The sequence below is a fragment of the Elephas maximus genome, chromosome 3 (genome assembly GCF_024166365.1).
Source record: "Elephas maximus indicus isolate mEleMax1 chromosome 3, mEleMax1 primary haplotype, whole genome shotgun sequence".
Classification (NCBI taxonomy): domain Eukaryota; kingdom Metazoa; phylum Chordata; class Mammalia; order Proboscidea; family Elephantidae; genus Elephas; species Elephas maximus.
In genome coordinates this window covers 110114590-110141032 of record NC_064821.1, presented here as the reverse complement: position 1 = coordinate 110141032, position 26443 = coordinate 110114590, and the positions used below count along the sequence as shown (strand labels likewise).

At 41.7% G+C, this 26443-nt stretch overlaps 1 protein-coding gene across 3 annotated transcripts in view; it reads right to left on the bottom strand.

Moving 5' to 3' along the window:
* The window catches only part of CACHD1 (cache domain containing 1), a 295097-nt gene that overhangs the window by 262091 nt on the left and 6563 nt on the right, over positions 1–26443 (bottom strand). Inside the window, exon 2 of one of the 3 annotated variants that reach the window (XM_049879478.1) lies at positions 1078–1194. The exons of the other annotated variants lie outside the window; for them this stretch is intronic. Coding sequence (XP_049735435.1) covers positions 1078–1194 — 117 coding nt within the window. The remainder of the gene's footprint in view (positions 1–1077; positions 1195–26443) is intronic. 3 annotated transcript variants of the gene reach the window in all.

Here is a 26443-nt window from a genome sequence, read left to right as displayed (position 1 = left end):
GAATGGGAGAAAAACCTAGGACAAAACTCAAATTCCTAAAAAAGCCCAGACCTGCTCGATCAATAGAGACTAGAGGAACCCCTAAGACTATGGTCTTAAAATACCCTTTGAACTTGAAATTGAAGCTATTTCTGCAGGTCTCCCTTAAACAATTAAGTATATGAGACCAAACGGTCAGCATTTACCCAAAAGCAAAGATGAGAAACCAAGAAGGTGAAGGGAAGCTAGATCAATGGAACAGGACAAACAGAATGGAAATGAGAATGCTGACACACCGTAAAAACTGTAAAGAATGGCGCAGAACAATTTGTATAAAAACGGTCAAAGGGGAACCTAATTTGCTATGTAAACTTTCTCCTAGATACAATAAAATATTATTTTTTGAAAAAGTATTTCTAAACTCAATCATATATGGAAATTATAATTTTCAAAGGAATTTTAGAGCTATCTAGTTTGATACAACAACAGCTCTGTGAAGTAGATATTATTTACCCCCCATGTTATGGGTGAGGAAAGAGACTCAAAGAAATGAAGGTATATAAATGGAGGAGCTCCAGGTCTTCACTTACAAACTCACCCATTTATTCATTACTTAGTGAAGGCCTACTTTATCCTGAGCACTGTGCAGGGTATTGAGAATTCAGGGACAGTTTCTACCCTCTAAGTAGCTCACAAGGGCAAATACAGAGTTCTAAGGGGTCACAAAAGAGCAGAACCCAATTCAAATTCAGGTGTAAGATAATAAAGACAATTTTTCAGAGAAGGTGATGCCAGCCCTGAGTCCTCAAGGATAAACCTATTGTTTTCTTCACACCACAATGCCTTGCATGACACACCAATATTAAACTAGGCTAATAAAAAATGAACCTGATGATAGAGTTTGTTCCCAAAAACAAATAACTGGACAATACATCCAGGAAGTCACAGTGGCAGTTCTGTCTTTTATATTTACACTAACTCTAAAGATAAATAAAATCCCAGCACAGTGCTGCTGGGCACATAGTAGGTGTTCATCAAAAAGTAGCTTATTATTCCTGCGTGGCTTATGAAAAAGGAGTTCACGAAAGAGGATGGTACCTCCAAGAAGGGATGAGATGAGTGGGAAAACATCCCTGTGAGGTTGGCCTGGAGGGATCTGGAGCCAGGATCCATTTGGGGTGGTCCAGCTGCATTAGTTGGACACCTGGATAAGCACTGGGAAAGGGGATACAGGGTCAGAGCTGCTGGTCAAAAGATTGTTCTAAGACAACAATAGAAGAACCTAACTCCATGTTGTCAGAATAAAGACTATCCCTTCCCTGTGTTTTTCTCAAATTATAAAATCACTTGTATCCCTCAAGCAAAAGAGTGCCAGTGCCCTTTCATTAAAAATAAAACATTCCCCAAATCCAGATTGTTTATACTGTACCTAGAGACTATCTTCTTCAATCTTCCTCTTTCTCCCAAACAAATAATGCTACCCAGATTTTTTTTTTTAAATGTTTTTCTTCATCTTTTATTGCAAATGTCTGAAAAAATCCCATTTTTTCCTTTTTAATTCATGGAGTAATATTTAAGGGGAGTTCCAGAGTTTCAAACCATCTTTAGTCAAGAAAACTAGGGAAAGACCTTTTAAGGAAATCAGGGAGAGTATATGATCTCAACACAGCAAGTTGTGTCTCAACTATTTTTGTTAGTTGTGAGTTGCCATCCAACTCATGGTGATCCCAGGTGCGCAGAGCAGAACTGCTCCATAGGTGTCAAGGCTGTGACCTTTCAGAAGCGTATCGCCAGACCTGTCTTTGAGGCACCTCTGGATGGATTCAAACTGCTCACCTTTTGCTAGTAGTCAGCATTTAACCATTTACACCACCCAGGGACTCCTACATCTCACTATTAATCTCTATTTTTTAAAAAGGTGAAAGCGTAGTACTTGAAGAAAGCTACCTCTTTTTCCACTGCTTTGGGTTTCTATATAAAGGACCACGACGTTCACAGACTGGACATTTACAGCTCTGATGATTCAAGAGCAATACCTGCCCCAAGCCCGAAAGCATGGTAACGAATTTAAGAAATTCTTAATATTATTGTCATATCATACTGGCCTCCATCAACTATAAGACAAGTTTAATTTTTATTCACTTTTTAAAATTTAATTAAAGAAAATTTTTCTAGATTTCATCTTTAACTTTCTACATGAAAGACCCCATAGGGTTGAAGGTTTACCGAAAATTAAGGGGCAAGAGCTTTCAGTCCTACATTTTGAAAGGAAAAAACGTTGCTCTGCTCCTGTGACCCACCACCATCAAGTATTTGTTGACCTCCCCCAAGAATACCAGGTTATAAGTGAAAAGCCTGACAAAAAGCACTTTTGTATACATTCTTTCCTCTGGTCTCCACCAGGACCCTTTAAGGTAGATACTAACCCAACCAAAAAACAAACCAAACCCATTGCCATCAAGTCGATTCTGACTCAGGGTCAACCCATATGTGTCAGATGAGAACTGCTCCATAGGGTTTTCAGTGGCTGTAATCTAACAGAAGACCACCAGGCCCTTCTACAGCACCACTGGGTGGGTTCAAACCGCCAACCTTTTCGTTAGTGGTGGAGCACAAATTTTTGTGCCCCCAGAGACCCCTACTATCCCCATTTTACACATAAATAAATTGAAGTTTGGAAAAGTCAAGTCACTCTCCTTAGTATTTAAGAGCAATTGTTAATTGCTCTTAAAAGGCAAAATCATTTTAAAAGTCACTGAGTGAAGACGATTGGGTCAGCAAATCACTGCACCTCCCCCAGGTACACTTCCTCCCTCCTATCTCTGAAGGGCACACACACCTTCTGGGAAGACAGAAACTCATGAGCTTGAGGACAAAATGCCAAATTTAAAGTGAGGCTTGTTAGAAAGGAAACCCTCACAGATTGTTAATTTAGCTTTCTCTCCCACCGAGTGTTTGATGTAAATGGCAAGGGTTCAAAGGTCAAAAAGGAAGAAGTATGTGCTTTAATTTCTCCTCCCTAGAGGTGCATGAGTGTTTTCTATTAACAAAAACCCTGTGGCCAACAAATCCTAGCCTCGGATCAAACGGCCCTCCCTCTTTTAAGTCATAACATCACAGAGAGGCATTTCAAGAGGAAGCCAGGCCCAGTCAGGCCTGCAGTCCCAGAGAGAGGACAGCTCCTGCCCTTTCGGAATTTGAAACACATCTTCCTTTTTACTGAAACTGCTTAGTGACAGACAAAAATGTCCCCCAAATAGTTATACGTGACCTATAGGCAGGGGCTAAGCTGAAAAAGAAGGCAGTGGTGATTCAGTGGTAGGATCCTCACTTTCCTTGAGGAAAATCTGGGTTCGATTCCCAGCCAACACACCTCGATGCATAGCCACCATCCTGTTATGATGCTTACAAGCTAAGACGAACCAGGAACAAACTAAGACAAACTAAGGCCTGGCGATCTACCTCCAAAAATCAGCCAATGAATGACCTACAGATGACAGTGGTCCAACCCATAAGAATCATCGGGATGGTGCAGGACCATTGTGCATGAGGTTATCATGAGTCAGGGCAAACCCGATGGCAGCTAACAAAGCTGAAAAAACTGGAAAGAAGTGGGCAGAGGCTGAAGTAGAGCTATTGGTACCCAAGGGGCCACTCCCAAAGGCCAAAGCTATTTGAAAAAGACACTTTGGTATCAAGTTGGCCCACTGGGTATGCCTGTGCTAATTAAAAAAAAAAAAAAAAAAAATTTAGCCAATTCCTAACCTGTGCTTAAAAGGAGCCCATGTGGCACAGTTTTTAAAGCACTCAGCTGCCAATCAAAAGGTCAGTGGTTTGAACTTACCAACCACTCTCCAAGAGAAAGATGTGGCGGTCTGCTTCCATAAAGCTTTCAGCCTTGGATACCCTATGCAGCAGTTCTACTCTGTCCTATAGGGTCGCTATGAGTCAGAATTGACTTGATGGCAACAGGTTTCGGGTTGAACATAACACTTCTTTTTGGGTTTGGTGTGTCTGGTTTCACCTGTGCTTAGCATAGCACGCGGTGCACAGTAAATGTTCAATAAACAGAAGCTATGGAGACCTAGTCGGCAAGTGGTTAAGGGCTCAGCTGTTAACCAAAAGGTCAATGGTTCAGACCCACCAGCTGCTCTGCGGGAGAAAGATGTAGCAGTCTGCTTCCATAACAGCCTTGAAAATCCTATGTGGCAGTTCTATTCTGTCCTAGAAGGTTGCTATGAGTCGACATCGACTTGACAGTAATTCAGGGTTTCAGGTTTAATATTGTAACATTTCCTTTTTGACTGCCCTTAATGACATAAGAGATTCACCCCACTCATTTTCTATGCTCCCCCTATACACAGGACTCCAGCTGCTACTCAAAACTTGTGAGAGGTGGGGCATTAAATGCTGAAGAACCAGCAATATTCACCTTCACATAAAAAAGCTAACACTAAGACCTCTGGCATCAGGCATTGTGCTAGGCCTTCTTGCAGACCTTATCTATTTAACCCTCGGACAACCTTGGACATACTCCCAGTCTTTACAGTCAGGAACTTGAGGCTCAGGATCGTGAGGGAACTTGGATAAAAATCTGAGTTTCTCTAAACTGGCTTTTGCAAGCTCGCCTGGGAATTGCATCTTCTTTCATGACCCCTCTGGGGTGAATATACAGAGCCCTGGTAGTGCAGTGGCCGAAGCGCTCAGCTGCTAAAAGAAAGGTTGGTAGTTTGAACCCACCAGCTGCTCTGCAGGAGAAAGATGTGGCAGTCTGCTTCCGTAAAGATTTACAGCCTTGGAAACCTTATGGGACAGTTCTACCCTGACCTACAGGGTTGCCTCTGAGTCAGAATCAACTTGACGCCGGTGGGTTTTGGTTGGGACTAAATGTTGTTCCAAAACACAGACTTAGAAATGACTTTGGAAGCCAGGCTGCTTGTAAACTGGGGATTGCTGGAACCGTCCCCATCTCTTGCCGCTTTTGGGCAAGACCTCTCTACTACTTAAAAACAGCTTTTAGTTTGAAGGACATATCCCACTTTTAAAAGCACATCCAGAAAGTCTACAAGAAGGTAAGCATTCCTTTCCCTGACAGGACCGTTCTGGGAGACTGGAGAATGGGGTGGGTCTCAGGGAGACTGGCAGCTCAGTAAGAAAAAGGACATAAAAAACCAGTGTGAGAGCTTACAGGAAGCACTCAGAGGCACAGTGAAGCAAAGTTAATTGTTTACGGGCCATTTGTGAGTGTTCTAAAAATGCCATAAATAAGAAATGCAGCCTGCACAAACCAGCCTGAAAAGAGCTACCCCCTCCAAACACAGTCCTCCATGCCACATGACCCACCTGCATTCATCAAGCAAAAGTCTTGACCATTGCATTTGCATAATTTCCCTGAACTGACCCTTGTCCCCTGCCGTTCGTTGCCAGCCTGCCAACTAATCTCCCCAGTAGAATGTTCGTTCCAGGGAAACAGGACTGTATTTGCTTTACGCTTTCTCTTCAGCACCTACAAGAGTGCATGCTTTCATAGTAGACATGAAATACAGTTGAATCAAGGAACTGCTTAATTATTAACTTAATTTTCCTGGTTAGATTGTTTAGATACAAGAATTATTTCTCAAGTCTTACAGGTGTTACATGGTGATCTGAACGCTTTGAAGAAAAAGAGCATTTATAGAAATTCTAATGTGATCATGGAGCCCTGGTGGCACAGTGGTTAAGAGCTCAGCAGCTGGTCAAAAGGTCAGCAGTTCCAGTTCATGAGCCACTCCTTGGAAACCCTATGGGGCAGTTCTCTCTGTTCTATAGGGTCACTATGAGTCAAAATCGACTCGACAGCAATGGGTTTGGTTTTTGGTTTGGTAAAGTGATCATAAAAATAAGACTAGTCCAACGTTAGTCTATAGAAAGATGATTTAAACTCATAGGTTGGATAACTAATGCGTAAAAGTCAAATTCTAATGAAGTGGAAGATACCTAAATTTACTAATTCATACTAACTGGCAGATTGTAAGTGTGTTGAAACAAAGAATGGATGGAGAAACAATAGCAATTATATTAGGATCTTTTCATTCAAATGTCAGATATTTTGGCAAATGACCATGGCAATATATTTAACATTAATAACTTATGAACACTAATGTTAAATGAAAATTAGCATTGTGTTGCATGCAAGTCCTATAATAGCTCAATTCATATGAATAGAAGACAAAATGTTAGGGGAGTAAACTTACAAGGACATATACTGCACCTCTTTGATAATACTTTATTATGTCAAAATGAAATTTTCTATACAATGATTTCTTAATACCTCAGTCCAAAATAGATCCTAATTGTTCTAAACCAAACTAACCAAACCTGTTGCCGTCAAGTCGATTCTGACTCATAGCCACCCTAAAGGACTGAGTAGAACTGTTCCATAGGGTTTCCGAGGAGCAGCTCGTAGATTTGAACTGCCAACCTTTTGGTTGGCAGCCGCAGCTCCCTGTAGCTCTTAACCATTGCACCACCAGGGCTCCAGTAAACCTCTCAAAAAATCATTTATTAAAATCCAATCATAATTACATTTATGTCCACTGAAAACATAAAAATTATTATTCCAATCACTAAATGAACTAAACACAGGCTGTTCAATAACCACATCTTTTTTTTTTTTAACTGTGCTTTAGGTCAAAGTTCATTTCTCATGCAAAAATTTATACACATATTGTTATGTGATCCTAGTTGCAATCACTATTGTTATTCCCAGCGTAGTAGATTATATGATTGCCCGATTCAAAATGGCCAATACCAGCTCACTAATGCCTAGGATATCGATGTTTATGTGTTCCATTTCATTTTTGATGATTTCCAGTTTTCCTAGATTCATACTTCATACATTCCAGGTTCTAATTATTAATGGATGTTTGCAGCTGTTTCTTCTCATTTTGAGTCATGCCACATCAGCAAATGAAGATCCTGAAAGCTTTACTCTATCCACGTCTATGCCAAGAAATATGGAAGACAGTTTCCTGGCCAACTGACTGGAAGGGATCCATATTTATGCCTATTCCCAAGAAAGGTGATCCAACCAAAGGTGGAAATTATAGAACAGTATCGTTCATATCACAGGCAAGCAAAATTTTGCTGAAGATCATTCAAAAACGGCTGCAGCAGTATATCAACAGGGAACTTCCAGAAATTCAGGGCGGTTTCAGAAGAGGACATGGAACCAGGGATATCATTGCTGACATCAGATGGATCCTGGCTGAAAGCACAGAATACCAGAAAGATGTTTACCTGTGTTTTATTGACTATACAAAGGCATTCGACTGTGCGAATCATAACAAATTATGGATAACATTGTGAAGAAAGGGAATTCCAGAACATTCAATTGTGCTCATGAGGAACCTTTACATTGATCAAGAGGCAGATGTTCAGACAGAACAAGGGAATACTGAATGGTTTAAAGTCAGGAAAGGCGTGCATCAGGGTTGTATTCTTTCACCATACCTATTCAATCTGTCTGTACAGTGAGCAAATAATTCGAGAAGCTGGACTATATGAAGAACAGAGCATCAGGATTGGAGGAAGACTCATTAACAACCTGGGTTATGCAGATGACACAACCTTGCTTGCTGAAAGTGAAGAGGACTTGAAGCACTTACTAATGAAGATCAAAGACCACAGCCTTCAGCATGGATTGCACCTCAACATAAAGAAAACAAAAATCCTCACAACTGGACCAATGAGCAACATCATGAAAAACGGAGGAAAGATTGAAGTTGTCAAGGATTTCATTTCACAATCAACAGCCATGGAAGCAGTAGTCAAGAAATCAAACGACACATTGCATTGGGTAATCTGCTACAAAGGACCTCTTTAAAGTGTTGAAAAGCAGCATTGTCACCTTGAAGACTAAGGGGTGCCTGACCCAAGCCATGGTATATTCAATCGCATCATATGCATGTGAAAGCTGGACAATGAGTAAGGAAGACAGAAGAAGAATTGATGCCTTTGAATTGTGTTGGAGAAGAATATTGAATATACCATGGACTGCCAAAAGAAAGAACAAATCTGTCTTAGAAGAAGTACAGCCAGAATGCTCCTTAGAGGCAAGGATGGTGAGACTGAGTCTTACATACTCTGGACACGTTGTCAGGAGGTATCAGTCCCTGGACATCACGCTTGTCAGAGTACAGGGTCAGCGGAAAAGAGAAGACCCTCAAAGAGGTGGATTGACACGGTGGCTGCAACAATGAGCTCAAGCATAGCAACGATTGTAAGGATGGTGCAGGACCAGGCAGTGTTTCGTTCTGTTGTGCATAGGGTCGCTATGAGTCAGAACTGACTCAACGGCACCTAACAACAACAACAACATCTACTTGAACTAAGAAGCACGCTCTTCACAAGTATTATTTTATGATTTATAGTCCAGTCTAATCTTTGTCTGAACGGATGGCTTTGGGAATGGTTTTAGTTCTGGGTTAACAGATAGCCCAGTGGCCATGTCTTCCGGGGCTCCTCTAGTCTCAGTCAGACCATTAAATCTGGTCTTTTTACATGAATTTGAGTTCTGTATCATGCTTTTCTCCTGCTCTGTCGCGGACTCTCCATTGTGTTCCCCATCAGGGCGGTCACTAGTGGTAGCTGAGCACTATCTAGTTCTTCTGGTCTCTGGCTGGTGGAGGTCTCTGGTTTATGTGGCCATTTTGTCTTTTGGGCTAACATTTTCCTTGTGTCTTTGGTGTTCTTCATTCTCCTTTGCTCCACGCAATAATCACATCTTAAAGTAGCAATTCTCTGATAACTTTTCTGAAAGTCATCGTGGAACAAAGAGACACAGCCCAATGAGAAATTAGGTGTGGGCAAGTAGACAGAAATTAGTCAAAAAACTGAAACTTGCAAAGCACAAATTATAAAAGTATATGCCACCAGGAGCTTAGAAGAAGCATGATTCAAACTATAAAAATGTATTAAGTTCAGAACCTATTATATAGCTACTGTAGTCAAAACAGCCTGGTACTGGTACAACAACAGGCACATAGACCAATGGAACAGAATTGAGAATCCAGATATAAATCCATCCACGTATGAGCAGCTGATATTTGACAAGGGACCAGTGTCAGTCAATTGGGGAAATAATAGTCTTTTTAACAAATGGTGTTGGCATACCTGGATATCCATTTGCAAAAGAATGAAACAGGACCCATACCTCACACCATGCACAAAAACTAACTCCAAGTGGATCAAAGACCTAAACATAAAGACTAAAATGATAAAAATCATGGAAGAAAAAATAGGATCTACCCTAGGAGCCCTGATACAGGGCATAAACAGAATACAAAACATTACCAAAAATGATGAAGAGAAACCAGATAACTGGGAGCTCCTAAAAATCAAACACCTATGCTCATCTAAAGACTTCACCAAAAGGGTAAAAAGACCACCTACAGACTGGGAAAGAATATTCAGCTATGACATCTCAGACCAGCGCCTGATCTCTAAAATCTACATGATTCTGTCAAAACTCAACCACAAAAAGACAAACAACCCAATCAAGAAGTGGGCAAAGGATATGAACACACATTTCACTAAGGAAGATATTCAGGCAGCCAACAGATACATGAGAAAATGCTCTCGATCATTAGCCATTAGAGAAATGCAAATTAAAATTACGATGAGATTCCATCTGACACCAACTAGACTGGCATTAATCCAAAAAACACAAAATAATAAATGTTGGAGAGGCTGCGGAGAGATTGGAACTCTCATACACTGCTGGTGGGATTGTAAAATGGTACAACCACTTTGGAAATCCATCTGGCGTTATCTTAAACAGTTAGAAATAGAACTACCATACAACCCAGAAATCCCACTCCTCGGAATATACCCTAAAGATACAAGAGCCTTCACACAAACAGATATATGCACACCCATGTTTATTGCAGCTCTGTTTACAATAGCAAAAAGCTGGAAGCAACCAAGATGTCCATCAACGGACGAATGGGTAAATAAATTGTGGTATATTCACACAATGGAATACTACGCATCGATAAAGAACAGTGACGAATCTCTGAAACATTTCATAACATGGAGGAATCTGGAAGGCATTATGCTGAGCGAAATGAGTCAGTTGCAAAAGGACAAATATTGTATAAGACCACTGTTATAAGATCTTGAGAAATAGAAAAAACTGAAAAGAACACATACTTTTGTGGTTACAAAGGGGGGAGGGAGGGAGGGAGGGAGGGAGAGGGCTTTTTATTGATCAATCTGTAGATGGGAACTGCTTTGGGTGAAGGGAAAGACAACACTCAAAACAAGGAAGGTCAGCCTAATTGGACAGGATTAAAAGTAAAGAGGTTTCCGAGATAAAATGAAAGCTTCAAAGGATAGCGAAGCAGGGGCTGGGGTCTGGGGAACTTGGTTTGAGAGGACTTCTAAATCAATGGGCAAAACAATTCTATTATGAAAACACTCTGCATCCCACTTTGAATTGTGGCACCTGGGGTCCTAAATGCCAACAAGCAGCCATCTAAAATACATTAATTGGTCTCAACCCACCGGGAGCAAAGGCAAAGGAAGAACACCAAGGTCACACGACAACTAAGAACCCAAGAGACAGAAAGGGCCACTTGAACCAGAGACCTACAATATCCTGAGACCAGAAGAACTAGTTGGTGCCCGGCCACAATCGATGTCTGCCCTGTCAGGGAACACAACAGACAACTCCTGAGGGAGCAGGAGACCAATGGGATGCAGACCCCAAATTCTCATTAAAAGACCACACCTAATGGTATGATTGCGACTAGAGGAATCCCAGAGACAATGCTCCCCAGAACTTCTGATGGCACAGGACAGGAACCATCCCCGAAGACAAATCATCAGGCATGAAAAGGACTGGTCAGTGGGGGGGAGAGGGATGCAGATGAAGAGTGAGCCAATTAAATTAGGTGGACACTGAAGAGTGTGTTGGCAACTCTTGACTGGAAGGGGGATGGGAAGATAGAGAGAGAGGGAAGATGGCAAAATTGGCACGAAACGAGAGACTGAAAGGGCTGACTCAATGGGGGAGAGCAAGTGGAAGAAGGGAGTATGATGTATGTAAACCTACATGTGACAGACTGATTGGAATGGTAAATGTTCACTTGAAGATTAATAAAAATTAAAAAAAAAAAGTATTAAGTTGTTAAGATGGTTCTGTAATAATATGTTTTATAAAAAAATAAAACCACACCAGCATGGACAATTCCAAACCACAATCACTTCACAAAAGATTAAAATTATACTCTAATATATAAAATATTAGAATTGTCTTCTAAGCTAATTGGTTTGGATTCTTCTACTAAACAAATGGATTAAGCAGTGCCCGGTACTTATGCTGACATTTCATCATTGTGTACTTCCTAGGTTTCATGTCTCTTTTGAGATTAGGCATGGCAGGTACTCAGTAAACAATGGATTAAATTGTATATTAAAAAAAAAAGAGGGGAGCCCAGCATAATTAACACTTTAGCTAAAATCATCAAATTCTTTCCCCATATTTTACTGCCACTGGAATGGTGACGACGATAAATGCAGTAAACATTTGTGCTACCTCTCTACTGTCCAAAGCAATGGATTATGCAGCAGTCATGAGATGGGTGGAATCAACCTCACTTCCAGCTCTAGGAGCGGGTTCTGATTGGCATAAACTAATGTAATCCATCCCTCTTGCATTCCACTAACTACAGTAAGTGGTTCAAAGGGGGCATGGTCAAATCAGGGTGAAGCCCCAGGAGTTGGTCAATGAATGGGGAAAGGAGGTGCCATCTTCTTCTGAAGAGTGTGATGTGCTCCTGGGAGGCCTGGAATCACTGCACTCATCTCACTGCTGGCAAAGCCAGCCTGAGCGCAAACTAATACAGGGAAGCTAAGAAAATAACAGGGGAGAAATGGAGTCAGGGCCTGATCAAACTGTGCCCGAAGCTCACCCTATGTCTAAACCTTTCAGTTATTTAAGCCAGCAAACTCCCTTTGTCTTTTAAGGCAGTTTCAGTTGGAATGGGTTGTTACTTGCAATTTAAAAAATCTTCACAGAGATGACAAGGATGATGATAATGTATCTATGACATATATATACTGCCACCCTTACAATAACCTAGGTTTGAGACAGATACCATTTTTCTATTTATAAAGGGAGAAAACTGAGGCTATGAAGGGAAAAATTATTTGTTCAAAGTTCCTTAGCTGGGAAACTAGGATCTCAACTGTATTCTCTGAGCCTAGCCTTTCTACTGCAGAGGGCTCCCCTTAGTGATCAATCCGTCAATAGAGAACATCAGTAAATATGAAGGAGGTTACCAATGTCAAACGCCACTGCTTGCTATGTTAAAAAGTCTTATTCTCTTGTTGCTGTTGTTTCTTTCAGATGATGTTCTTGGCACAGTGGGCTTTTGCTGATATATACCACTAAAATAATTTCATTATATTTAACTGAAATCACAACAGTAATAGTCATGACAACTTTCCATGAAGAATAAATACTTCATTACTCTCTAAGTGGCCTCCCCGTTTCCACTTCTTCCCCCCCCAGCCCCCAACCACACACTCACACCCAGGATACCTAACAACCAAAAGGATATTTCTAAAGCAAACGTCAACCAAGCCACTCTCGTGTTTAAAACCCCATCTTAAGTACCTAGAGCTGCAGTTAAGCAAATGTCAATACTGGGTGACTTTAAAGAACAAAAACCTACCTTCTCGCAGTTCTGGAGGCTAAAAAGTCCAAATCAGGGTCTTGGCCATGTCATTCTTTCTGTGAACCTCTCCTCTAGTTTCTGATGTCTGCTGGCAATCCTTGGCACTCCTTTGCTTATGGTCGATCCTCACATATTGTCTGCCTTCGTGTGTGTGTGTGCGCACATGTGCATGTGCGTGTGCAAGCACACACATCTGTGTCTATTCTGGCCTTCCTATAACTCAGGAGTGATTAGGTTTACGATGCAACCTACATTGGTATGACCTCAACTGATTGAATGATTACATTAGCTCGCACTATGGAAAGTAATTGCATTTGATTATATTATGGGAGGTAATGAGCTCTAACCATTGTGGAAGAGTCAATTCCAATTCATAGCGACCCTACAGAACAGTGTAGAACTGCCACATAGGGTTTCCAGGGCTGTAAGTCCTTATGGAAGCAGACTGCCACATCTTCCTCCCATGGAGCCGCTGGTGGGGTTCAAACCACCAACCTTTTGGTTAGCAGCCAAGCGCTTAACCACTGTACCACCTGGGCTTCTTAATCGGCTCTACCCAAGACCAAATGATTTAATCACAAGTATCTACTCCATGACAGACAATTGGGAACAATAACCTAGCTAAGCTGACACATAATATTAACCATCACACCCCCACAACAAAACCAAACTCCTTAGCACGTGGTCTGCACAGTGATCTTCTCCCCTCTGATCTTCCTCTATTCCCACTTTATCCTCAGCACCTGGGGCCGTGCTGGTACGTGTAAGGAGCTCAATCAATAGTCATTAACAGATTGACTGGTTGACTAAATCAGAAGAGTCTACACAGGCCTCATTAGCTAAAATCTTAAAACGATACCTCGTTTTTACCTGAAAATAAGAACCACCAAATCCGCAACTCTCTCAGGAAAAGATTTTTATACATCCTGGACTACACTTTTTTTTTCTTTCTAATTCCAGGTGTCATTATTCTTTAAGAAGTGAAAGTGAATTTCCTGAGAGAACAATGTCACTAAAAAAAAAAATCAAGTTATACTGGTAGAATTTGGCACCCATAAGGAAAATAAAAAGTACTTCTAGCTATAAAGAGCTCTCAAAAACTCAGTAATCAACAACAACAACAAAACAAAACCGTTGCCATCAAGTCGATTCTGACTCATAGTGACCCTATAGGACAGAGTAGAACTGCCCCCATAGAGTTTCCAAGGAGCACCTCGTGGATTAGAACTGCTGACCTTTTGGTTAGCAGCTGTAGCTACTAGGATTTCTAGTAATAAACAGGCACCTAGGAAATTTTGAGGGGTAATGGAAATGTTTTAAGACTAGATGGTGGTGATGGTTTCTACAAACAAAAACATTAAATTATTTTTAAAAAATCAACTATAAGAAAACAAAGAATCTGATTTTAAAATGGACAATGGTTTTGACTAAATACCACACCAAAAAAAGATATACTGATGGCAAATAGGCAAAGGAAAAAATACTCAACATCATTATTCATTACTTGATGTACATTCAAACCACAGTGAGGTATCACTTCACACCTTCTACAATGACTAACATTAAAACATTGACCCAAGTTCTGGTGAGGATGTGGAGCACCAGATATCTCAGGCATTGCTGGCAGGAATGCAAAATAATACAGTCCCTTGGGAAGACAGACTGACAACTTCTTGTAAAGGTAACTTACAGTTAACATATGACCCAGCAATCCTACTCATAGGTATCTACCCAAGAGATACAAAACGTTTGTGCACACAAAAACTTGTATGCAATTGTTTATAGGAGCTTTATTTATAACTGCCTGTTAGGTATTGAAGTGTGTTCCCCAAAAGATATACTGAAGTTCTAACCTCTGTACCTGTGAATATGACCCCTGTTTGGAAATAAGGGTTTTCTTTTATTATGTTCATAAGGTCATAATGGAGTAGAGTGGGTCCTAAACCTAATCCCTTCTGAGTGGTGTTTTATAAAAAGGGAGAACACACATCGGGAAGGGACCATGTAAGGATCCCTCTATAAGCCAAGGAACACGAAGGAATGCTGGGGCTGCCAGAAACTGAAAGAGACAAAAAGGAAACTTCCTCTAGAGCTGATGCCCTGATTTGCATTTCTAGTCCGAGAGCTTATCCCTATCCACACGCTGAATTCAAACTTCTAGCCTCCAGAACATGAGAAAATAAATTTCTGTTCTTTAAAGCCATCTAGCTTTGGTATTTTTGCTATGACAGCACTAGCAAACTAAGACATTGCCGAAAAAAATCAAATGTTCTTCAACTGGTGAATGGATAAAGTGTGGTACATCCATTCAATGGACTATTAGTCAACAATGAAAAGTAATGAGCTATTGATACACATAGGGATAAACCTCAAAGGCAAATGCATTACGCTAAGTGAAAGAAACCAGACTGAAAATGCACACACAATGATTCCACTTCTGTGACGTTCTGGAAAAGACAAAACTATAAGGATGGAAAACAGATCAGTGATTGCCAGGGGTTCCAGGTAGCAGGAAGGGTTCCTGCCAAGGAGCAGCATCAGAGAATTTTGGGGAGTGACAAACCTGTTTTATATCTTGATTGTGGTATGGTTATATGACTGTGCTTTTGTAGAACTCACAGCACTACATCAAAAAGAGTACACTTTACTTATGTCAATTTAGAAATACATAAACGAAAATGTTATACAAAGGAAAGGTTGTACAATAGGGGAAGGAAGTATAACTGAGTCATTATTGCAGAATTTTATAACTCTATCGCTTCAGAGTTTGCTCTGAAAGTTCTTTATTTTGCCAAGGAAAAAAAGATACAACATGGGAAGCATGAATATTTCTAAAAATTATGAAAAGAACATAGAACAATGAAGCTATGTTTTATTTTTCTCCATGTTATGTTTTAACGAAGCTGCAGTTTGTGTGTGTGTGTGTGTGTGTGTGTGTGTGTGTGTGTGTGTGTGGAGTCCCCGAGGGGTGTAAACAGTCAAAGCGCTCAGCTGCTAACTGAAAGGTTGGAGGTTTGAGTCTACTCAGAGGAACCTCAGAAGAAAACCCCGGTGATCTGCCTCCAAAAACCAGTCACTGAAAACCCTCTGGTGCGCACTTCTGCTCTGGCACACGTGGTCTCCATGAGTTGGAACCAACTTGATGGCAACTGGTTCACCCCTGTATGTTGTTAACTGGAAGAGAGAAACAAATGGCCTAAGGATTTCCCAACTTCCAGACTTCTACAGATCAAGGGTCTTTCACTGGGCAACTTCATCCTGCTAAGTGGTCCTACCAAAAGGCACAGTCAAAAGAATTACTGGGAAACAATTATTCTTGCAGCGATTTGAAATAAGAATCCGAATTCCTCATTTCTCCACCCCCACTTTGCATCATCCTCCCACTGGCGCATAAAGTAAAGCTGTTCTTTCAGCTTCTCCAGCATGCCAGGCGTCCTGCCCTCTCAAGACCTCTATTGGAATGCTTGTCACCACCCTTCCCCTGATTGGCTCCTCCTCCTCCTGATTTCAACAAAACATCACCTCCTCGGATTCTTCCCATTCCACCTAATCTAGAGTTGTCACTCCCATCCAGTGAGTTCTACACACTGGGAACAAAGCTTACACGAGGAGAGGGAGTGAGGCGGGCCAAGCAAATACAATTAAATAGGGCAAGGAGAGGCAGGGAGGATGCTGTTTTAAATAAGGTGGGCAGGAAGGCTTCTTGCTGTTCCCAGGCAAAGGGAACAGCAAGTTCACAGGTTCTGAGGAGTGTGCTCAGAGTATTCCAGGAACAGTGTATGAAGTGCTGGTGGTTGTTAGCTGCCGTCTAGTTGGCCTTCAACTCATGGAAACCCATACACAATGGAACAAAACACTGTCCAGTCCTGCACCATTCCCATGATCGGTTGTGGATGGGACTCTTGCGATCCACTGGGTTTTCACTGACTGGTTTTCCAAAGTAGATTGCCAAGCCTTTCTTCCTAGTCTGCCTCAGTCTAGAAGCTCGGCTTAAATCTGTTCAGCACCACAGAAACATACAAGCCTCCACTGGCCAACAGGCAGTGGCTGTGCATGAGGTGCACTGGCCAGAACTTGAACCTGGGTCTCCCCCATGGAAGGTGAGGTTCTATCCCTGATCCACTAATGCCTCAGTATGGGGGTGCTAAAAAAAACCCAAACCCAGTGCCGTCAAGTCAATTCTGACTCATAGTGACCCCACAGGACAGAGTAGAACTGCCCCATAGAGTTTCCAAGGAGCGCCTGGCGGATTCGAACTGCTGACCTCTATGGTTCTTAACCACTATCCACCAGGGTTTCCCAGTATGGGGGTAGGGGTTAGATAAAAGACAAAGTCACAAAAATAGCAGGGTCTAGATCACATAAGCGCCCTGGTGGCAAAGTGATTAAGAGCCTGGCTGCTAACTAAAAGGTCAGCAGTTTGAATCTACCAGCTGCTCCTTGGAAATCCTATAGGGCAATCCTACTCTGTCCTACAGTGTCGCTATGAGTCAGAATTGACTTGATGGCGATGGGTTAGATCACACAGGGCTTTAATTTGAGGTTTTACTCTAAGTCATGTGGGAAACAGAGTTTTACATAGAGAAATTATATAATCTGACGTACTTTTTTAAGGCATACCCCTGGTTGCTTTGAAACTTACTGATACTCTTTCTAACAGCCCCACATCATCTTCATAACACTGCTCAAAATTTATAATTTACCCTTATTTATTTGTTTAATATCTATCTCCTCTAAGACACTATATACTCCATACAAATAAGGACCATGTCTTTATTTAACCACTTAAAACTCAAATTCAAGTGAGGTATCTGGCACATAGCCAGTGCTCAGTAGATGTGTGTTAAATGAATTGTAACCTCTTGGATAAAATAACTCTAAGCACGTAATCTGCAAGTACATACACACATTTCTTTTATTTTTTGCATTCCCAAATGTCCTCAGTATACATACGCCAACTTTCTCTAACATGAAGTAATTAAATATCACAACCAACTTAAGAGTTCTAATATGCCTGGCACCATACAAGACATTTTCGCTTCTCTGAGAAACCCAAGACATTCCTCAACACATCTAGAGTTTTGCCAAGTAATGCAATTGACACATTAAACACAGTAGTAAAAGCTAAATTGGGAATAGTAAACTATTATAAAGTTACAGCATCTAGAGTTGAAAGGCTCCAACACTATTTTTGTGGTCCAGACAGCATTTTTTTTGAGTCCTTATCACGTGCTTGAGACCAGGCTAACCATATGAGCATACCAGGACTAAACAGATGAATAAATCTGGGCTCTTCTCTCCAGAAGCTCACAAGCTAATAAACAATAGCTCTCATTTGTGGAATGCTTTACTGTTTGCGGTGCCCTAGTGGCACAGTGGTTAAGAGCTAGTTACTAACCAAATGGTCAGCCGCTCAAATCCACCAGCCACACCTTGGAAACCGTATGGGGCAGTTCTACTCTGTCCTATAGGGTTGCTATGAGTCAGAATCAACTCGACAGCAATGATTTTGGTTTGGTTTTTGGTTACTGTTTGCCACTCTTGTTCACATTTATTATCTGAATATATATGCATGCAAATAAAAAATTTTTAGGACTTCTTTATGATGACTTGAATTTACACTATATATCCAGAGATTTCAACTTTAAAATACCCATAACAAATGCAATTGGTCCACAATCAGCATACAATATATGAGTAGTTCCCACAAGGCTCTGTGGTGGTGGTGCCATCAAGTTGATTCCAACTCATACTGACCCCACGAGACAGAGTAAAACTGTCCCATAAGGTTTTCTAGCTGTAATCCTTACAGAAACAGATCACCAGGCCTTTCTCCCTTGGAAACACTGGGTGGGTTTGAACCACCAACCTTTTGGTTAGCAGCCAAATGCTTAACCATTTGTGCCACTAGGGCTCCTTCCCCCAAGGCTACCCAAACCAAAACCTCATTGGCTGTGGAGTCAATTCTGACTCATAGGGACCCCATCCATGTAACAGAGCAGAGCTGCTCCACAGGGTTTTCTTGGCTGTGATCTTACGAACAGATCAGCAGGCCTTCCTCCGCGGTGCCACCGGGTGGGTTCAAACAACTCACCTTTCAGTTAGCAGCCCAGTGCAAACCATTTGCACTACCCCAGGACCTTCGCAATGGGGCAAATATTCCCATTTCACAGGAGGGTCCCTGAAGTCACCGTAGTCAAACAGCCAAGACTGCCATAAAAATCATAGATCTCGAGGCTTTTTCCAAAACCCCCAGGGCAGCAAAAACTTGTAATAGTCCCCTAGGTACACAGCAGAACGAGCAGCTCTCTCCTGCAGAGTCCAAGGGCTGCTCTCTCATTCAGAGGACAGTATCCAAGCAAAACAGACAGGCACACCCAGTATCTCCTGTCTGGGCTGCAGGGAGAGGGATGGGCTTTAGAGAAATGCAATCTATAAAGGCAGATGGAATTAGGACAAAAGAGCCCAGAATCCTGCAGAGACACAGGGAGCAATCCAACTAGACAAAATTAAGTCTCAGGAAGTCTCATTTGAGTTAGCAAATGATTGAGGATGGACAAGAAATCCAAAAGGTCTTTCTATGCCTCTAATTTCAGAGGCGAATGTGATGATGGCAGAAAAATTTTAATAATTAAAAAAATGTATGTGTATATATATATATATATGTAAAGTCAACCACTAATAGGGCTGTAAAAGTATCATCAAGCCATTTATAAATACTACACATTATATCAGAGAAATGATAGACTTGAAAATTTCTTCTTCAAATATCTTTCCATGGTCATATATAATGCAGTAATTGCCAGGCCTTTATAGCTACTCTGTGATTTTTCCCCCCTATGTGGAATCCTCTATTTTCAAGTGACATGGGAATATGAAGACTATCTTAAGCTGGTTAATTATTTTATACACGGAATTGGGGCGGCCTGATGAATCTGTACTTCAGTATATTTAGGCATCATTAATTTCTGGCCATTCCTCTTCTGAATTAAAAAAATATTTTAAAGAATGAGGAAGAAGTTGGCCATCCTATATTAGCTCAGTTTGTGTTGCTTCCTTAACGTACACCTTATCAGCTCTGCCACAGCTGAAGTGATTCCAAATTGCTTTATGACACACTTGGATTTTCTCCTGCTAATAATTCCCCCTTCCTGCCCATGACTGGCAGGCTGCTTCCACACGGTGGTAATGCGGGACAGACAGCTAATTATCTACCAATCCACCTTGCTATTCCGCACTCGGCAACTTTTATCTGCACAGGACAGCTGCACTCTCTGCGTCTGAAGTAAAATGTCACTCTCTGCTAATGCAACAAGACTTACATCACTAATGATGTCTCGACACTTTGAAGAAACAACTCAAAGGCTAATTAAAAATTCAGATTCATTCTCAATGGCTTGCCGGATTTTCACTGCCCTTCCACCAGGGCCTCCAAGTATCTTTTAAAATACTCCACGCAAAAATAAAATTGAGAAAAAAAAAATCCAAGGGGAATAAAGAAAATGAAAGTGCTGTGGTTTGGGGTTTTGCCATCTTTAAAATGACTGTTAGGATTGAAACAGAACCAAGACATTCTCACCTACAACAGACAGGATTTTTACTCCACTCTACAGTTATAATGATGCACACTATCCCCCGGGAAATATGGACCAGCAGCTCCTTTCCAGTCGATCCACTCTAGTATTCAGGGATTGGAACTTTTCATACTGTAATTAACTCAGAAATCATTTACCCATGCAAATCTGAAGTAGGGGAAACTACTTGTGAGCTCCGAAAGGAGGGCAGGGTAAAGAGCATTCAAATGCCATTTTGTTTCATCATCAAAACAAATAAACAAACCATTCCTAAGTAATAATACCATTGCAATTTTCACAAAACAAAACAAACAAAAAACCAAGCGGAAAAAACCCCACCACGCGCTTAGCGACTAGACAGAGAAATCCGGTCCTGAAATTCAAGGTCAAAATGCCTGAAAATTTGAGGTGGAATTTCCTTCTGTGGCTTTTAAGCAAACAGATACCAAACAATCAAAGTTGTACTCTATGCTTTATTTTTTTGGTGGTACAGGTCCATAATTATAAAAAGCTATTTTAACCATTTAAATTTGTAACTGTACTCTAGTAAGTCTCAGAATATTTCTTCAGTGGTGCACTGACTTCTAGGGATTTAAGTAAAAACTTAAGGAAAAAAAACAAAACCTAGTCAGCTAACAAATTAGACTATGAGTTTTAAGTTCTTAGCCATGAAAAAACTAAGCAAAAAAGGAAAACAATTTTTTTTCCCAAAAAAGGAATGATTACTATTAAGTCAAGGTTCCTTTTAAGCCAACCTTCTCTTTGAACAATGGGGCTCCCACAGAGTAATACTGTGAAAAGGGTAAAAAACTAAGAGTCTTAAGACCAAGACTTGAGTTCTAAATCTACCGCTTACTACTGATGTGACCTCCACAGAGCCACTTCCCCTTTGGATCTCAGTTTTCTCATCTGTAAATGGGAGGAGGGAAGGATGAATTTGACCTATGTCTCTGGTCCTTTCCAGCTCTGCTGATACCCAGTGATCTGTGGATCTAAGAGGCCAAGAAGAAAAGGCAAGCCGAGGGCTGGCCTCTTGAGGCTTGATTTCCACAACCCCCCAAGGCAGACCACAGTGGGCAGTCAGCAAGCCTGTAGGTGGGCCGGAAACAGGGAGACCACAAAGTAGGCCCTCCCTGCGCTGGACTTGGGGAAGCAGAGCCTAGAAAAGAAGCAGGCCCTGGCAGCTAGTGGCTTCTAATGCTGTGTGGATCCTAAATCACTTGAGCTGAGTTTTCCAGGGACAAAACACTATTCAGATTCCTGGTTCCTTTCCCCAGAGCACATCTCCCTCAAACGCAAAGGACTCAGGCACAAGAAGCCGCTCTTCCCAACTCAAACACTGGTAAACTGTCCTAGCCACGTTGGAAGATGGGGGATAACCTATTTTAAGAAGGTAACGCATGCAAAGAGAGAAAAACAGGATACTAGTCACATTGTTAATTAAGTCCTAATCTAGTCCTACCCAAAGATTTACCCCAGACTGGCTCAAGGTTCCTGAGTGATGCAAATGGTTTGTGCTCAACTACTAATCAAAAGTGTTTGCAGCACGAACCCACCCAGAGGAGCCCTGGAAGACAGGCTTTATGATCTGCTTCTGTAAAAATTACAGCCAAGCAAATGCTACAGAGCTCAGTTCTACTCTGTAACACGTGGGGTGGCCATGAGTCAGAATCAACTCAGTGGCAACAGGCTTCGTTTTACTTCAACTGTGTAAGGCAGTAAACCAAAAAACAAGCAAACAAACAAACAAATAAAAAAAGCCCATTGCTGTAGAATCGATTCCGACTCACAGCGAGTGTATTAAAAAAAAAAAAACCAAGCCCATTGCCAAGGAGTCCACTCCGACTCATAGCGACCCTATAGGACAGAGTAGAACTGCCCCACAGAGTTTCCAAGGAGTGCCTGGTGGATTCGAACTGCTGACCTTTTGAAAAGTCAGCAGCCATAGCTCTTGACCACTATGCCACAAAGGATGGAGTATAAGTGCCACATAGGTTTTCCAAGGAGAAGCTGGTGAGTTCTGACTGCTGACCTTTTGGTTAGCAGCTGAGCTCTGAACCACTGTGCCACCAGGACTCCTATAAGGCAGTAAGACCCATTATTCAAGCCAGTGTGCACTGAGTGTTCTGTTACCTGCTGCGTAACAAAGTCGTCACCAACACGAAGGATCCCACGTGACCTCCATTTACTTCTCCAGCCTTTCTTTTGCCGTTTTTTCCCTCTAGCTCTCTAAACACCAAACCTTAATGCTATCCTTCTATTCCTCAAAGGTGCTCACCAAGGAGCCTTCTGGGAACTCTACTCTTTGACTCACTGACTCCTATTCATTCTACTTCCTTAGGGAGGCCTTCCAGAGCATCCCTCCTCATACCCAAGTAGGTTAACATCCCTGACATACTCTCTCTGAGAGCTCAGTACCTCCTATCGTAACATTCATTGTATCTGAAATTAAATGATGGATAAGTTAGCCTAACATGGGGCCTGGCACAAAATAACATTCACCAAATATTTGTTCAGGTGATTATGATGACAGGGAGCTCATTTTTCAAAATCATTTTAAAACTCTTCTGTCAGAGTTTTTCTTTATATTAAACAGAAATTCGCTTCTCCATAACCTCTACTCAAAGCACTGGTTTTACCTCCAGGAGGTCCACTGAATACTTCTAATCCAGACACTGCAAATTGGTGGCCTCTGCCCAATCCAGCCTGCAGACATGCTTTGTTTGGCCCACACAGTATTGTTTTTTTTTTTTAAATCTGAATTAGTTTCCAACATTTTAAGAAATCAAGAGATTTCATATAAAAGCCAGATTTCCAGCTTCTCCTTTAAAACAGCGTTGTGAAAGACTGGACTCACAATGCCACTTGGCAACAATGGTACAAGCTGAGTGGTACCGCACCCCTCAGCCAGGGATCATACCCTCCATTTTGCAACAGTCAACACCACTCCCTGTTGCCCTACAACTGGCCCGCTTTACCATTTTACCTAGCTGACCCTCACATGTTATTGTTGTTTGTTGCCATCAAGTTGATTTGGACTCATGGCGACCCCATGTGTTACAGAGTAGAACTGCTCCATAGCAGTAATTGAACCAGCAGCAGATCACCAAGCCTTTTCTCCTGCAGTACTGCTGGATGGGTTCAAACCACGAACCTTCAGGTTAGCAGTCAAGCACAAACCGTTTGCACCACACAAGGACCTACCCCCACATGTAGACACTGGATTTAGTAACCCTGGGTATAACCTCCATGTTTTAGCCTTTCTTTCTATACTGTCTTGAATCATATAAGTTGCTTTAGCCTCCTTGACAAGACATGAGCTCTCAGAGGGAAGGCTGGATGTCCTACATTTCTCCTGTACTCTGCCAACCTCTAAGACAGCATGAAGCCAAAACCAAAGGCCAAACCAGCTGCCATGGAGTCGATTCCAACTCATGGTAACCCCATGTGTGTCACAGTAGAACTCTGCTCCATAGGGTTTTTGATGGCTGATATTTTGGAAGCAGATGAGCAAGCTTTCTTCTGAGAAGCCTCTGGGTGGACCTGAACCACCAATCTTTCAAGTGCTTGTGCCACCCAGCGAATATTTGCTGACAGACTGGTGTGTCTATAGTCCAGCTCTTCCTCTTCAACCTTCCCCTCTCTCCCACTTAGGGCTATCATCTTGCCTTATTCCTTTCTCATTCCTGCCTCCTCCAGGGGGCAGAGAGAACAGAAGCAAGCAAAAGATGTGGTCTTTACTGTGTGGTCCACTCAGCATCAGCCAAGCACGTATGCACAAACTATTCCAGCCATTAAGAAAACAATGGAACGGTGAGAAATGAAAAGGAGGACTGTATAGCACACTAAGGTTTAAAAAACGGGATCCCAGAGGTGCTTCCCAAAGGAAGAAGCTTGGGCGTTACATCTGGAAGTCTGAGGAGCAGCTATTTGTAAAGGACTAAGGTGACACAGTGGAGCACTGGTGGTGCCGTGGTTAAGAGCTACAGCTTCTAACCAAAAGGTCGGCAGTACAAATCCACCAACCACTCCTTGGAGGTTCTACTCTGTCCTATAGGGTTGCTATGAGTCGGAATTGGCTCGACGGCAACGAGTTTGGTTTTTGGTTAGAGTGACACAATAATGGTTTTGTTCAGACATGTCATCAAAAAAATTTTTTTTTAATATTTCTCGCCAAAATATTTACATATATTTGTAAACTACAAATTATATGTATTTTTTAGTGTATCACTGGAAACCCCGGTGGCACAATGGTTAAGAGCTATGGCTGCTAACCAACAAGTCGGCAGTTCGAATCCACCAGGTGCTCACTGGAAACTCTATGGGCCAGTTCTACTCTGCCCCATAGTGTCGCTAGGAGTCGGAATTGATTCATCAGCAATGGTTTTTTTTTAGTGTACCAATACACTGGAGTCCCTGCATGGTGGAAATGGTTAATGCACTCGACTATCACCTGAAAGGTTAGAGGTTCAAGTCCACCACAGGTGCCTCAGAAGAAAGGCCTGGTGATCTACTGCCAAAACCCTAGGAGCGCAGTTGCACTCTGACACACAGGGCTTGCCATGAGTCAGTGCGGACTCAGTGGCAACTGGTACCAAGATATTATGTATTTTGTAAAGCATGAAAATACAGAAAATAAAGAAAGATGTACTAAAAAATAAATATATTATGGATGAAATTATGTGATGCCTGAATTTGATTCAAGATAATCTGGGGTGAGGGGAAGAGCAGGTGGAGGTAGGGGTGAAACAAGCCTGAGCTGGTAATTGTTTAACTGGGTGAGAGGCACATGGGAGTTCTTACACTATTCTCTTTACCTTGGTACATATATATGTTTAAATCTTTATAACCAAAACCTTAGAAATAAATAAATTTGAATAAACCAAAACCAAATCCGTTGCCGGAGAGTCAATTCCAACTCATAGCAACCCTGTAGGACACAGTAGAACTGCCCCATAGTTTCCAAAGAGCGCCTGATGGATTCAAACTGCTGACTTTTTGGTTAGCAGCCATAGCTCTTAACCACCGTACCACCAGGGTCCCCACTGGTACGCTAGTACATATAATTTGTAGTTCACAAATACATATAAATATTTTGAACAGAAATATTTAATTTTTTTTTTTTGGATGACATGTCTGAATAAAACCATTATTGTGTCACCCTAGCCAAAAATAAGGCCTGAGCTCTTAACCACTGTGCCACCAGGGCTCCAAATTTGAATAAAATAAGAAAAACCAAACCCACTGCTGTCGAGTCGGTTCCAACTCATAGTGACCCTATAGGAAGGACAGAGTAGAACTGCCCTACAGGGTTTCCAAGGAGCACCTGGTGGATTTACACTACCAACCTTTTTGTTAACCACTACACCACCAGGGTTTCCAAATAGCAGGTCTAATATTTTCTTAATACACCCCAAAAGATGGTCTCGCATATCCTCTGGGGAAAGAGGATTGAAACCGTGGGACAAAGGACTGAAATCAACTGCCACATTGAAATCTGTTGGTCCTGAAGACTGGATTTTGGTTTCATTTAGGAGCAGGAGCTATGCTGTGGTTGCCTGCGCTCAGGCACCAAACAAGCTGCCATATATGTATTTATGTTTACTGACTGCTCCTTTGTTAGGCCCTATGCAAGATACTTTGTCATCTTTTAAATTTTACTTCTCCCTATTAACTACATGAAGCATGAAGACACTGAGGTTCAGATATTTCGTAACATGCCAGAAGCTACACAGTTATATAATTGGCTGGTCAAAATTGTCATCCCTTCATATTTTCAACTTCAATAAATCCTCACACCAAGTCCAGGCAGATCTAAAATAGATCCCACTCCACGGTGAAAGGTAATACCAAAATTCCAGAGTTTTGCAAGGTTCCTCTCTGTTCATCCACTTAAGCTCAAAGGAAGGAACTCCCCAAGCAACAACCAGAAATAGCACCAAGTTATAAAGTGTGAAACCATCTCCTTTCCTCAACTCCTCCAGGCTCAAGGAGAATTGGCAAGAAAAACATAATAAACACGAGGGACGATGCCAGCAAAGACAGGTCTTAGTGGGGAGGAAGCTGAAGAGGTACTAAGTGCAACAGGATAGTTAATCGGAAGTCCTTCAACAGGTTTTTCTTAGGCTCTTTCTTACCAAGTTCAACCAAGAATTACCCATCAATGGT